At 37.6% G+C, this 15,932-nt stretch overlaps 1 protein-coding gene across 2 annotated transcripts in view; it reads right to left on the bottom strand.

Moving 5' to 3' along the window:
• Positions 1-15,932, bottom strand: part of ZNF804B (zinc finger protein 804B) — a 284,775-nt gene that overhangs the window by 166,125 nt on the left and 102,718 nt on the right. Inside the window, exon 2 of one of the 2 annotated variants that reach the window (XM_055590602.1) lies at positions 12,533-12,627. The exons of the other annotated variant lie outside the window; for it this stretch is intronic. Coding sequence (XP_055446577.1) covers positions 12,533-12,562 — 30 coding nt within the window. The 5' untranslated portion in view covers positions 12,563-12,627. The remainder of the gene's footprint in view (positions 1-12,532; positions 12,628-15,932) is intronic. 2 annotated transcript variants of the gene reach the window in all.

The raw sequence follows: 15,932 nt of genomic DNA, 5'->3' as shown, positions 1-15,932 counted from the left end.
GGTGAGCTGGAGTGATGGGGGCAGTTGTGGGAACAATGTGCAGAGAGCAGTAGGGCAGATGCTCCTCCTGAGCAGTGAGTGGTAGGTATTCCATTGAGCAGCACACCTAAATGAGTTAGTGGATGTCACTGCAATTTCCTTAGAAACTCCAAGGAAGTGATCTGTCATTCTTCATTGTCACTTCTGGGTGCAAAGATCACGCTCTGGTGGGGATGTCAATTTGTCACTGAGCAGAGCTGGCCTGAGACAATGAAGCCCAGAAAATGGCAGCTCCATTCTTGTCACACATTTGCCCAGAAGCCTCATATTTCACACATTTTCTCTTAAAAATTTCATCTTTCTCACTAAGAACTTTCAAATAACTACATGGTTAGTTATTCTAATAGACACAGAATTATTCTGTACTTAGTTTTATTTATTAAATTCAAACAAGTCCACAAAGTGTTGCCAAAATACATATTGAAATAGGTAAAGAGGTTTTTTTCTGGCTTATTGATTTCTACAGAGAACATTAATTGTGTTTTTTCCCCCTTAAATTGAGTGACTAATTTCATGAGACACTAAACCAATTCATTGAAACAATCCTTTCCATGAAATAAATAATCCACTTCTATGTACTAAAAAGTCACTTTATTGTGACTGTTAGTACACAGAAGTCACAATTCCCTGTGACTTAGGTCCTTATATAAAAATTGGAGAAAATGATGCTTTTTACATATTTCTCAGAGGTACTCAAAGTAGTAATGAGATGGTGTCTTTTGAGCACTTGGGAGTTCCCCAAGGAGAGGTACAGTATTAACTCAAATTACCACTCCATTATGATTTATCTTTACTTTATACAAAACATTTACTGTTAGCAGCATTTTTCTTGTAGAAACCTCTTATATTGCTGAAGTGCATTAGCCCTGATGTATATTTCTACCCCTTGCTCATAAAGGGTCCAAGGCTACAAAACAGAGAACTCAACTGCATTAGGAGTTAATATTGCCTGTCTCTTCCAGACAATACTTTGTCCTTCTGTAAGTGACTTTTGTATAGCAAGCAGCTCAGAGAATGTCATGTCAACAAGAGCCCCTGAGGGGTTAGTAAAATGTAACACAGGTTAACAGGAGAGTTAATGTCAAATCTCATGAAGACAAGGAGGATGGGTCCAGCTAGCATCATAAAAAATAAGGAGATGAATGACAGGCTCCATAGCTCTGGGCTTATGTGTAAGGTATGGTACCACTCTCCATGCCAGCCCTTCAGAAGCCACCATTCTCCTGGTCTTTTGGACTCCATAACCAAGAGTCACTATCTCTTATGTTCAAGTCCCAGAAAAACATCCTATCCACTTTTTTTCCTGCTGAAGGAATCTAGTGCCCTGGTTCTGCTTTCTCAGTCTCAGTGACACCAGGCTCTTCCGTCCATGGGATTTTCTAGGCAAGAGTACTGGAGTGGGTTGCCATTTCCTTCTCCAGGGGATCTTCCCGACCCAGGGATGGAACCCAGGTCTCCCGCATTATAGACAGACGCTTTACTGTATGAGCCACCAGGGAGGTCTCCCTCAGTGACACCATCTTAGTTCATTCACCTCACCTTACCTAGAGTACTGCCACTGGCACCAATGGCTACCTGGCTGGTGTTTGACTTTGGACTGTTTTCTGCACTGAATTCATCTAGCACGCTTCTGTCTGATCCCTTGCCAAAATCTCAGTGCTCTTTAAGATTTAAGTTAAAGCAAGGTAATGCATTAATTAGGAGAAGGCAGTGGCAACCCACTCCAGTACTCTTGCCTGGAAAATCCCATGGGTGGAGGAGCCTGGTGGGCTGCAGTCCATGGGGTCGCTAAGAGTTCCACATGACTGAGCGACTTCCCTTTCACTTTTCACTTTCATGCATTGCAGAAGGAAATGGCAACCCACTCCAGTGTTCTTGCCTGGAGAATCCCAGGGACTGGGGAGCCTGGTGGGCTGCCATCTATGGGGTCACACAGAGTCGGACACGACTGGAGCAACTTAGCAATGCATTAATTTAAAACATCAGGGTGAAGACCAAAAGACCTGAGTTCAAACTCTTGGCTGTTCTCTATTAGCTACAGAATTTTTGAGGAAAAAAAAGTGCTTCTCTAATTATTAGACCCTTTATCTGTAAAGTGAGAAGAATTATGCTTCCTTATCCAGGGGGTGGTGGCTGGGAATACAAGAGAAAATGCAGGCAAACTATTGAGCACAGGGTCCACCAGACTGTAACAAGGGGTATTTCCTGTTGTTACGTATTTCAGTTTCTCTCTAGCCATGAAAATCACATATTGTAACAGTGCACAACAACAATAACAAAAGTAATAACTAACATTTGTTGATTGTTTTTTTGATAGTCCTAATATAAGTGTTTTACATGTATAAACCCATTAGTGCTCAAAATAATCCCTTAAAATGGAAGTGCTATTTTACTGACAAGCAAAGTATGACACAGAATGACCATATAATGTCTAAGGTTACACCTGTTGGGACTCAAATCCAGATAAACCTGGCTCCAGAGGTTGTTCTTAGTTACTATGCTACACTGGTTCCCTAGTTCAATCTCCTTGCCTCTCCTTTTCTTGAACTTTTTGGCTGCTATATTTCTTTCTTGAAATAGCCTTCCTTTCAATCTCTGAATTTTTGTCACTTATACATTTTCCAAGCTCCAGTTCAAGTTCTTCCTTTTCCAGAACATCCTTTCAGTCTCTTTGCATTAGTTTTTTTCTGAAGTGTCATAATCCTATGTTCCATAACACAGTACTTAATTGCACAATACATTATATATATATTTTTTAATTTTTCTCATGTATGTTGCTTTTTTTCTCCCTAAGAGCCTTCAGGTAAGTAGAAAGCTAGGAGTTCTTTAGGGCTTCCTTGGTAGCTCAGCTGGTAAAGAATCTGCCTTTGATGCAGGAGAGCCCAATTTAGTTCCTGGGTCAGGAAGATTCCCTGGAGAAGGGATAGGCTACCCATTCCGGTATTCTTGGGCTTCCCTGGTGGCTCAGCTGCTAAAGCATCTGCCTGCAATGTGGGAGACCTGGGTTTGATCCCTGGGTTGGGAAGATCCCCTAGAGAAGGCAAAGGCTACCCACTCCAGTATTCTGGCCTGGAGAATTCCATGGACTCGATAGTCCATGGGATCGCAGAGTCAGACATGACTGTGCAACTTTCATTTTAGGGTTTCTTTATCCTTCCTATCCAGAGTACAGTATTAAGTTCATTTTAACAAATACTCAATACATATACACAATATCACCTTACCTATATAGTACTGTACCAGGTTATCTCATTCAAAATTGTGTAATTATCATATATATTACTCAAACAAATGTTGATGAGGTCTTATCTCAATTTTTGTGTTACCCAACTTGAATGGAAATCAAGTGTCTCTCTGAAACTACTTTACAGCCCAAACTCAGGCAAATCCTGAGTCTTTCTCTGAAGAATGGGGCGCTATGTAGAAACAATTTCTCTACAGTCTGAAAATACTAAGCTTGATCTATAGGATGCTTAGTTACATCCATTTCTTATTTAAGACATTTTGAGAACTTACAATTTCCTAAGAAGACAATTTTCTTAAGAGTCATACGTAAGTAGAGCTCTTACCAAGCAATTTCCTCTGACATTTTCTGTTAAATTTTCCCATCTTTTCCCCTTCATCAGATGACTCTTCCTTGAAGCTTTTGCTGTTTTCTGAGCATTTTCTTCCCAAGTCCTCTGTGATTACAACCTTCAGACACAGGTAGGGCAGTTCTGAAGTCGACCTTTAATCAACATTTGTCCATGTTATGTATAATGGATCTTTTCATCTTGTCTGGGTCTCAGTAGTGATGACGGCTGCCTATGGAGGCTGGCAATATTTTATTACTCTCACTAATTAATATGTGTCCTGTAAAACTGAAATAACTTAATGTGTGGATCATTTTGGCAGCCTTTCTATTTTTCAAATAAATTATGCTAAATTTAAATCCCTGTTTACTGAGAGACCTCCCACAGTGAAGATACTGTGATTATCTTTTAAATTAGAACAAAGCAGATTTAGATATTAAGTTTCTTTCACCTAATTCTCTAAAAAGTGTTGCATAAATTAAATTTTAGTTCTATGTTCTCTTAAATCAAAGCTCTTTGCAAATATATGAACTTACCTCTAACCTTTGTAAGAACAATAGACAGGAATCCAAAGCCATACCATGTCTGGCTTTGGTACCAGGATCATCACAATCCAAAGAAGGAGAAGCTTGTGAGATGTGTTTGCATATGTTGGGACGGCCAAGAAATTTGTTTTTTCCTAATGTGGTACAGAAAAACCCAAACAAGCCCTTTGGCCAACAAAAACAAAATGGAAAATAGAAATGAGTCAGCTTAAGAGTAGTTGATGAAACAGTTCTTCAAAACTATGAGTTTTTTAATAGTTTGGGCTAATAAAAAGATTTCATAAAACTTAGTCCTAAAGTTTCTAAAATACTGGAAAACTTGACATAACTTTTCTCAAATGTGTTTCTTCAGTAAGAAAATGCCCTATTTCTAAAGGGAAAATACAACCATGCTTGAATTCTACTTTGTGCCAAGCAGTGGGCTACACATTTTTCATGGTCGTCTGTACTGAAATTTCCTTTATGTGGTCAACGCCTTTCCCAGAAATCTGCTTTGTTCTACTTCAGCTGCTCACTGCTCTCCCAGGTCTTTCTGCTTTGATCAACCTCCTGGGATATGTCCCTTCACAATGGCAGATGGACCACCTACATCTTCCCAAGGTTAAGTCCCTCATGTTGCCCCAGGTATAAAGGCCCCCTCACCTACTTATACTCTATGGCCAGACAAACCATTTTAGTTGGTAAGTTCTCTTGTTAAGGATCAACACTAATCACTATAATAAAGTCTCCAATAGGTTCCCTTGAAACCTGTTTCTTATTTAAGGGGAGAGGGGAAGAATACACAGTTTTTCCAGGAGGGGATGAAGGGAATAATGATTTTTCTTCAAATACATTCTCACTGTTAGTGGTAGGAACCTCTACATCTTGCCAAATTCATCTTTTTTCTTTGCAGGCTGATGCCACTGATTTCATTATCTCTCAGGATAGAAGGGAGCTAGTTTGGTTTGGTAGCTAAGAGCATTGTTCTGGAGCCAGGCAACCTGGGTACAAACCCTGGCTCTGCCATCAACCTGCTAAATAAACTTAATTAAGTTCTTAAACTCCTAATATATGAATGGAGATACTAATAGGTAGTAGCATTTTACCTAACCCAAGAGAAGGAAATGGCAACTCACTCCAGTATTCTTGCCTGGAGAATTCTATGGAGAGAGGAGCCTGGTGGGCCTATAGTCTATGGGGTTGTAAAGAGTCGGGCATGACTAAGCAACTAACACACACACACACAACCCAATAGGGTAGAGGATCAATAAACATAAAAGTGTTAGTACAGTTACTCAAATGTAATAAGGACTCAAAATTTTTAGTTATTATGTACATAATAATCTGGCATTTACTGTATTATTCTCAGCCTTGGAGGCCTTAAGTGCAGCTAGCAAGAGAAGATCACATTCTACTGTTGTTACATTAGCTTACTTGAATACACATTCATTATTTTTCCTTCCTAGTTTCCAAATGATTTCTGGTAGTTTATAATAAATGACAGAAATGCAATAGAAGAATTATGATAAGGTTAAAGGCTATAATGTCATGTAACATATTTCTGGTATAGATAATTATACCAGAAATGTAAATCAATGCAATATTTCTAAACTGAGCATTAATTTTAACTTTGGACAAAGTGGAAGCCATAGTGACCAAAGGAAAAAAGGTTATATGCAGTTCTCATCGAACAAAATGATATCACTCACTGAGTTACTAAGCTTCTTAAAGTATTGAAAATGTAAGATAAAAGATAAAAAAATAACATCAATAGCTTTTTTTATAATGATGTCCTGAATATACACAGGGATTAAAGAAAAGTTATGACCAACCTAGATAGCATATTGAAAAGCAGAGACATTACTTTGCCAACAAAGGTCCATCTAGTCAAGGTTACGGTTTTTCCAGTGGTCATGTATGGATGTGAGATTTGGACTGTGAAGAAAGCTGAGCGTCGAAGAATTGATGCTTTTGAACTGTGGTGTTGGAGAAGACTCTGGAGAGTCCCTTGGACTGCAAGGAGATCCAACCAGTCCATTCTAAAGGAGATCAGTCCTGGGTGTTCTTTGGAAGGAATGATGCTAAAGCTGAAACTCCAGTACTTTGGCCACCTCATGCGAAGAGTTGACTCATTGGAAAAGACTCTGATGCTGGGAGGGATTGGGGGCAGGAGGAGAAGGGGATGACAGAGGATGAGATGGCTGCATGGCATCACCGACTCGATGAACATGAGTTTGAGTGAACTCCGGGAGTTGGTGATGGACAGGGAGGCCTGGCGTGTTGTGATTCATGGGGTTGCAAAGAGTCGGACATGACTGAGTGACTGAACTGAACTGAACTGAATGTTCAAGTATTAATGAAATCAGGGGTCTCAAAATTGACCATATGTAAGAAACACCTAGCAACTAAATGCAGGTTTCTAGGTCTGCCCTGGAAATAACAGGATTGCAGAGGGAGCAAAAAGTGGCTGTGGAGCAAGCATCACAATGAACTCTGATGTAAGGAGGGTAGGAGGAAACCCTCAGCCAAACATGGGCATGACTGCTCTTATCTGAGGCCAACCATTAAAGAGCCACAGATAAGGCATGCTTATGAAGATCTCACATCAGTGGGTCAGGCTGTTTTTGGAAGGCCCAGATCTCATGCCCATAAGCTCCGCTCTCATTTTCAGAGTATAAGAGATATTTATAATAGCCAAGACATGGAAACACCTAAGTGTCCCTCAACAGATGGATGGGTAAAGAAGATGTGGTATATATATACATTGGAATATTACTCAGCCATAAAAAGAATGAAATAATGCCATTTTCAATAACATGGTTGGTCCTAGAGATTATTATACTAAGTAAAGTAAGTCAAAGAGAGAAAGCCAAATGTCATATGATATCACTTATACATAGAATCTAAAATATGACAAAATAAACATCTATGAGAGAGAAACTGACTCACAGAGAACAGACTGGTGATTGCCAAAAGGGTAGGGGTTAGAGGAGGGATGGATTGGGAGTTTGGGATTAGCAGATGCAAACCATTAGATAGAGAATGTATAAACAACAAAGTCATACTGCACAGTACAAGGAACTAAATTCAATATTCTGTGATAAATAATAATGGAAAAGAATATGAAACAGAATGTATATATATGTATAACTGAATCACTTTGCTATACAGTAGAAATTAACACAATATTGTAAATCAAAACTTCAATATACTTCAATAAAATACATTGGGAAAAAACAGGTATTTACTTGTAATGATGCATCACACACAAAGACAATTATCTACAAGAATAGAAAAATGCAGATAAATGAGAAAGTATCTTTAAAATGAAGTGTTAATACTAATTTAAAAGTTATGAGCAAATTATATGCAAAAGGGAGAAAGAAAAATCAGCAAATTGCACAAAGGGAAAATGAAAGGCCAATATAGATATGGAAAAATGTTTGACCTCATTGCCAAAGTCACTCAGTTATGTCGGACTCTTTGCAACCCCATGGACTCTACAGGGGCATTCTCCAGGCCAGAATACTGAATTGGTTAGCCATTCCCTTCTCCAGGGGATCTTCCCAACAGAGGGTCCCAACCCAGGGACCCAACCCAGGTCTCCCACATTCTGGGCAGATTCTTTACCAGCTGAGCCACAAGGGAAGGTCAAGACTAGTGGAGTGGGTAGCCTATCCCTTCTCCAGTGCATCTTCCCAACCCAGGAAGATAACCAAGGTCTCCTGCATTGCATGTGGATTATTCACCAACTGTGCTATTAGGGAAGCCTTGACCTCATTACTAATATGTAAATACAGACTGAAATAATGTGACATCACATTTTATCCATCAGGTTGGGTAAGGGAAAAACATATTTGTTAACACCTTAATCATAATAAGAATATGGGAAAAGGGCATTTTCATATAGTTTTGTTGAGAAAATGGCCATTTTTCCAAAGGAGATCTAGCCATATGTATAAAATTTTAGGAGTGCTAATTTTGACTAAGTATAACAATTACATATCTAATTGAATCTTAATAAACAATTAGGGTTAGGGTTAGTTCATCGCAGCACTGTTTATAATAGCCAGGACATGGAAGCAACCTAGATGTCTATCAGCAGATGAATGGATAAGAAAGCTGTGGTACATATACACAATGGAGTATTACTCAGCCATTAAAAAGAATACATTTGAATCAGTTCTAATGAGGTGGATGAAACTGGAGCCTATTATACAGAGTGAAGTAAGCCAGAAAGAAAAACACCAATACAGTATACTAACGCATATATATGGAATTTAGAAAGATGGTAACAATAACCCTGTGTACGAGACAGCAAAAGAGACACTGATGTATAGAACAGTCTTATGGACTCTGTGGGAGAGGGAGAAGGTGGGAAGATTTGGGAGAATGGCATTGAAACATGTAAAATATCATGTATGAAACGAGTTGCCAGTCCAGGTTCGATGCACGATACTGGATGCTTGGGGCTGGTGCACTGGGACGACCCAGAAGGATGGAATGGGGAGGGAGGAGGGAGGAGGGTTCAGGATGGGGAACACATGTATACCTGTGGTGGATTCATTTTGATATTTGGCAAAACTAATACAATTATGTAAAGTTTAAAAATAAAATAAAATTAAAAAAAAATTGTCTAATGTCAATATTTAAATGTTAATTTAAAATATTTTGTCATCATAGGTTTTACACTAGGAAAACAAATAAACTAAAAAAAAGTCATATAATTGTAACAGGCTAAAAATTATGATATTAATTTCAATGGAATACCATGAAAGTATGAAATATTATGATCTGCAATTATGATGTCCACAAAAAACATTAAGTACCAAAAGCTTATGAAAGTTTATACATGACATGATCCCATTTTTCTAAAGAAAATCTCTTCTCACATGGTAGAGCAACATGTTCAGGATTTTATATCAAAGTGGTAATTATAAATATTTTAGATAAAGTAAAATCGGATATTAGATGAATTTTCTTTGCCTTTCCCTTTGTTTTTGCTTGAATTTAGCACCAGAAAGTACAATTACATTTTACTTTTTTTAAAATTAAAAAATGTATTAATTGTGTTTAAACTAGATTTCTGTGTGATTTGTGTTAACCTAAAAATATATTATTCAGTAATGTAATAACAGTATGGCCTTCCTATGGGGCCAAAAAGAACTACATGTTTGCTGGGTTTACATTTTCTTTCCTTAACTATTTCCGTAGAGACCCAAATGTTGTTGAAGCATCTGGGAGTATATAAAAATCAAAATTGAAAGCAAAGACACTTTCTGACCTGTATCTTTAAAAATTACTGTATAACTTTTCCAAGAAGAAAACATTCTGATCATTGAGGCACTTTCAGTATATTTTTTCACTGCCTCGGAGACTTTCACTTAAAATAACTCTCCCTTGAACAACACAGTAACTTAAAAAAATATATTAATAGGTATGTGTGCTCTTCCAATGTTGCAAGAAGAAAAATAGTCAAAAACTAACCACTTCAAAACAAAAATTACCACACTTAATTATTTTCACTTTCATAGCTTTTTAAAGAGCTGATCTCTAAATATTTAGAAAGTGCTTAAAATCAATATCAACATTTATTTATCTCTTCTAGTATTTTTTCAAAATGAATTATGTTTTGAAGTAAACATTTGCCTTGACAAATCTGTGTTTGAATGAATGTTTTGCTTTTGTTAGCTTATGAACTGTTATATCTTTCAGAAATCATCAGGTACAATTAGGACTCATGATCATTATCATTATTGAATTCTCTGGTCTTTGTAGACTGCTTTGCAATTTATAAAAGACTTTTACACACAGTGTATTATTTTCATTTTGATTTTCTGACAACCCTATTAAGTAGGCAGTACAGGTATCATTTTCCTTGGAAAAATCCGCATTATAAAAGGTAAAGCTATTTGTGTAAGATCTATTTATCATGCCACTATTTCAGTATTCTAATGGTGCTTTAACAGGTTACTGGCCTTCATATGGGATCATATCATGTAAAATTTACAGAAGAAATGGAAGATCTTAATCTCAAAAGATCCTGCAAACTAAAAAACCCCTGATCCCTGAATATGTAGAAAAATATGAACATTTGAGTCTTTCATATATTTCAAAAACCATTGGGTCATCAAAACAAAACGAACAGTTCTAATGAGGTGGATGAAACTGGAGCCTATTATACAGAGTGAAGTAAGCCAGAAAGAAAAACACCAATACAGTATACTAACGCATATATATGGAATTTAGAAAGATGGTAACAATAACCCTGTGTACGAGACAGCAAAAGAGACACTGATGTATAGAACAGTCTTATGGACTCTGTGAGAGAGGGAGAGGGTGGGAAGATTTGGGAGAATGGCATTGAAACATGTAAAATATCATGTATGAAACGAGTTGCCAGTCCAGGTTCGATGCACGATACTGGATGCTTGGGGCTGGTGCACTGGGACGACCCAGAGAGATGGAATGGGGAGGGAGGAGGGAGGAGGGTTCAGGATGGGGAACACATGTATACCTGTGGCGGATTCATTTTGATATTTGGCAAAACTAATACAATTATGTAAAGTTTAAAAATAAAATAAAATTTAAAAAACAAAACAAAAAAAATGAACAAACAAAAAAATCTTAAAATTTGCCAAAAGCAGAAGGAGTCTTTAAATTCTAGCAATTTGATATAAAATTCTGATACTCCATTTTTTAAATAACTAACAATATTGTCCTTGTATTCTGATTTTTGACATGAATAAGCTCTAAAACTTATTATTTGTAAGATAAGTAGGCATCGTGAATAAAATAAACTCAGCAGTCTATGTGGGGATTATTTCATGTTTTGACTAAAAATTGGTATTAATCCAAAACTGGCTTCAGTTCCATTTTCCAGAAGATTTAAAATGTTCTAATCCAGTATTTCCCAGAGAACAATCCATGACCATGGAATCATCAAGAAGTTCCTCTTTAAAAAAGATTCTGATGTAAGTATTTTTGGAAAATCCAGTATATGGCACTACCCTTTTAGATATTATGTAAGAAAATTAGCATAGTAGAGATTAATATAAAAGAACTTTATGCAATATGGATTGCCCAGAATTTTTCAATTTCTTCCCATCAAAATCCACTTTATAGCTGGTTTAAAACTCAACATGCAAAAAACTAAGTTCATGGCATCTGGTCCCATCACTTCACGGCAAATAGATGGAGAAACAATGGAAACAGTGACAGAATTTATTTTCTTGGGCTCCAAAATCACTGCAGATAGTGACTGCAGCCATAATATTAAAAGACACTCACTCCTTGGAAGAAAAGCTATGACAAACCTTGACAACATATTAAAAAGCAGAGATATCACTTTGGCAACAAAGGTGTATATAGCCAAATCTATGGTTTTTCCAGTAGTTATATACAGATGTGAGAGTTGGACCATAAAGAAGGCTGAGCACCAAAGAATTGATGCTTTTGAACTGTAGTGGAAGACACTTGAGAGTCCCTTGGAAAGCAAGGAGATGAAACCATTCAGTCCTAAAGGAAATCAACCTGAAGCTCCAATACTTTGTCCACCTAATGCAAAGAGACGACTCATTGGAAAATACCTGACTCATTGGAAAAGACACTGAGGTGGGAAAGATTGAAGGCAGGAGGAGAAGGGGATGACAGAAGATGAGATGATTGGATGGCATCACTGACTCGATGGATGTGAGTTTGAGCAAACTCAGGGAGATGGCAAAAGACAGGGAAATTTGGTGTGCTGCAGTCCATGGGATCACAAAGAGTTGGACACGACTGAGTGACTGAACAACAAATTAACATTTCAAGAAACCAAAATATCAATAGGTCACTGGAGTCATTTTTTTTTTTTGCTCAGAAACTCAAACCACTTTTGAAATAATTGAATATCTGGTATAAAAATATGTTATTTTATCATAAACATTACGTTATACTTTAAACTATCTTAGGTTATTGGAGTTTAGCATAGTGCTCTGAAATTAGCAGTTTGAAGGCACTTGAGAGCAAAAGATGCGTACACAAACTATGATGGCTATAATGTACTCACTCTGTTCTATAAAAAACATAAAGACCTAGAGGTGTGAATTAAAGGAAAAATATGTATAAGGTATATCCATTACACTGGAATTAATAAAAATTTTGTCTTTGAGCATTTAAAAAGAGCATGTTCCTCACGAGCTATCTTTTTATACGTTTACAAGGTGTACGTATGTCAGTGCTACTAACCCAATTCATTTCACCCTCCCCTCCCCGCACCGCTCCTGGGCCCCTTCCCCCACTGTCCCTTCTCTATGTCTGCATCTCCATACCCGCCCTGCAAAAGGTTCATCAGTAACACTTTTCTAGATTCCACATATATGCTTTAATAAATTTGTTATACTCTTTCTGACTCACTTCATTCTGTATGACAGACTCGAGGTGCATCCACACCACTACAAGTGAGTATAGGTGTATAACACAAGGAGCTCAGCTGGGTGCTCTGTGATGACCTAGAGGGGTGAAATAAGGGTGGAGTGAGAAGCTTCAAGAGGAAGGAGATATATGTATACATAGAGCTGATTCACTTTATGTAGCAAAAGCTAAAACCATACTGTAAAGCAATTATACTCCAATTAAAAAATAGTATTCTCAATTTAAAAAATTTTATTTAAAAAGTTAAGCTAAAATCCATACCCATATTCCTTTTCTCCTTAACTGAATACTTGTGAATGCTTGACAGTAACTTATACTGTTTACTAAAATTATTAGGATTTTTAAATTTATCTTGGTAGAAATTAGTTTCCTTGAACTAAAGAATTAAGAAGAATAACAAAAGCAAGGACTTTAGAAGCCAGTACAAAAATAACTTACTTTGATATCTCATATTTCTGACAAGCTAATTAATCATACATAGTATATGCATTATATATGTATTCTTCACCAATGAATCATATATACAATGTATATTATCTGTGGTTAATTAGCTTATGTAAACATATCATACATATATTTCCATGGCAACATATAATATAATAGAGTATTAATAAGACCACTTTGGAAATGGACTACTGTTTACAGTAATTTTACTAGTATACCATTAAGTTCTCAAAGTCTATTTAGGTCTTCTCCTTGGTGCTACTTACAGAAGGGATAGCCAGCTCATCAGCAGAATCAGGCCTGCTGTTAGACACCCATTCAAGCTTATGAGATTAAGAAGAAAGCCAAGAAGTTTCCCTGACATCTGTTATTTTGACACACCAAAATTAGTACATCTATAAAATATTAGGAAACATTGCCTCTAGAGTTTTCCTCTTGAGAAGAGGGAAGGTCAATGGTGATGCCAAGCATTGGTCCTGAGAACTATAAAGAACATAACCCTACTCAGCCAATCCTAGACTGTCCTACAAATGTAGAACAAGAGAGGATGCTTAAACTCATTTAAGTTTTTCTGGGCTGAGACTACTTTTAACACTTTCTCCAAGGATCTTGAAGTTATCTAGGACAAGAAAGCTGTACATTGGAATTACCAACCAGATCCCTTTTTGTATCTGGTCCTGAATAAAACTACAAATCTCTACTGGCCTTCACCTACACACCACATTGTTAAATTATAATCACTGACTTTTGAAACAGGCTGATAGAGTTTTACTAGAAAGGATATATATGGCTGATTCACTTTGCTATGATAGAAACTGACACAGCGGTGTAAAACTATACTCCAATTTAAAATGGAGAAGGAAAATGGCAACCCACTCCAGTATTCTTACCTGGGGAATCCCCATGGACAGGAGCCTGGCAAGCTGCAGTCCATGGGGTCGCAAGAGTCGGACATGACTTAGCCACTACACCACCACCACCAGCACCAATTTAAAAAAGTAGGATTTATGATATGCTGTTTAAGTCAGGATTCCCCAAGCTACCTCCAGAGTCAGTTTACTTACTGATGCTTTTCACAGCTCATAACCTGTTTGACAGCCAGGTTTGACTAGAAACTAAAGTTAAGTGAAGTGGCTCAGTTGTGTCCTACTCTTTGTGACCCCCATGGACTATAGCCTATCAGGCTCCTCCGTCAATGGGATTTTCCAGGCAAGAATACTGGAGTGGGTTGCCATTCTCCAGGACGCTTTACTGTCTGAGCCACCAGGGAATTCCTAGTAAGACTAGTAACTAAAGGGTATAACATACCCTGCCAGCAACTTTTAAACTTTCCCAAAGCCAAATTTATTACAAAGCTCTTGGTGGCACAATGTGGGGGCAAATCTCATCTGTGTGTGAATAAGGACCTGAGGGGAGTTTGCACCTAGCTGTGTCTTAGAACCCGAATGATTGCCTGTATTCTCTCTTACCATATCACATCTTTTGGTTAAAATGAAGGTCATAGGTAATTATGCTCTGTGCTAAGACTTCAAGGTCTTAAAATTGTCTAAAATTGTCATACTATTCCTAGATACAATACCAACTCCACCAATTACTCTCTGTGTGCCCTTTGGCAAATGTTCTCTCTCTGTGTCTGTTTCCTCATCTGTAACATGGTAATAATGTTACCACCTACTTCATAGGCTGTTAGAATGAGGCTCTTCTGAATGAGGAAATGCAGAAGAAGCCCTTAGGGCTGAAGAATGGTGAGTGGTACATGGACATTAGCTATCACCATCATCATAATTAACTTTAATTTTTTTGTGTTTTATTCCTAACAAGTAAACTTACATATTAAGGTCAGATAAAATATATTAGTCCTCTTAGTATTCTCAGTATCTACCAGAGTGCTTAACATGAAGTGAGCTCTTTATTATGTTTTTTTTAATTTTATTTTTAAACTTTACAAAATTGTATTAGTTTTGCCAAATAGTGAGTTGAGTAGAGCCATGAAGAATTTCAGAATATTGGTTACACCTGTAATAATTTGAGCATTATGGAGAATTTTGATATATGCAAAAATAATATGCTTGCCATATTAACAAATGTTATGTGCTCTTTGCCAAATAGTGAGTTGAGTAGAGCCATGAAGAATTTCAGAATATTGGTTACACCTGCAATAATTTGAGCATTATGGAGAATTTTGATATATGCAAAAATAATTTGCTTGCCATATTAACAAATCTTATGTGCTCTATCCTGCTGCTGCTAAGTTGCTTCAGTTGTGTCTGACTCTGTGCGACCCCAGAGACAGCAGCCCACCAGGCTCCCCAGTCCCTGGGATTCTCCAGGCAAAAACACTGGAGTGGGTTGCCATTTCCTTCTCCAATGCATGAAAGTGACAAGTGAAAGTGAAGACACTCAGTCGTGTCCGACTCTTTGCGACCCCATGGACTGGAGCATACCAGGCTCCTCCGTCCATGGGATTTTCCAGGCAAGAGTACTGGAGTGGGGTGCCATTGCCTTCTCCAATGTGCTCTATAGTCCTGACAATGTAGCTGACATACATGTACTTCATTTTAACTCTGGTCCTCTTGCCCCTACTCCGAACTTACAACTAAGTTATTCAAAATAATGGTAAAACTCCCTCCCTTCTTTCCTTCTTCCTTTCTTCCACAAATGTTTACTTAGTGACCCCTACAAACAAGCCCTGAACTGAGTCCTGAAGGCTCGGAATTGGATGTGTCATTTCTAATATATTCTCGGATTTCATATTTTCTCAAGCATAAGAGACAAGCAAACCCCCCTGTCAAATGCACTGTAAAAGCAGTACGAAAACAGTATGCACTGATGCTGTTGAAGCACAAAAGTGGGCCAAGGATGACTATGGACCTTGGAATGGCTATGACCAGAGAAGGTTTTGCAGAATATAGATTACAGTGGAACAAAGAATGAATGG

Source organism: Bubalus kerabau, chromosome 8, assembly GCF_029407905.1.
Source record: "Bubalus kerabau isolate K-KA32 ecotype Philippines breed swamp buffalo chromosome 8, PCC_UOA_SB_1v2, whole genome shotgun sequence".
Taxonomy (NCBI): domain Eukaryota; kingdom Metazoa; phylum Chordata; class Mammalia; order Artiodactyla; family Bovidae; genus Bubalus; species Bubalus kerabau.
Note: the sequence above shows the minus strand (reverse complement) of the source record. Positions and strands in the feature narration are given on the sequence as shown.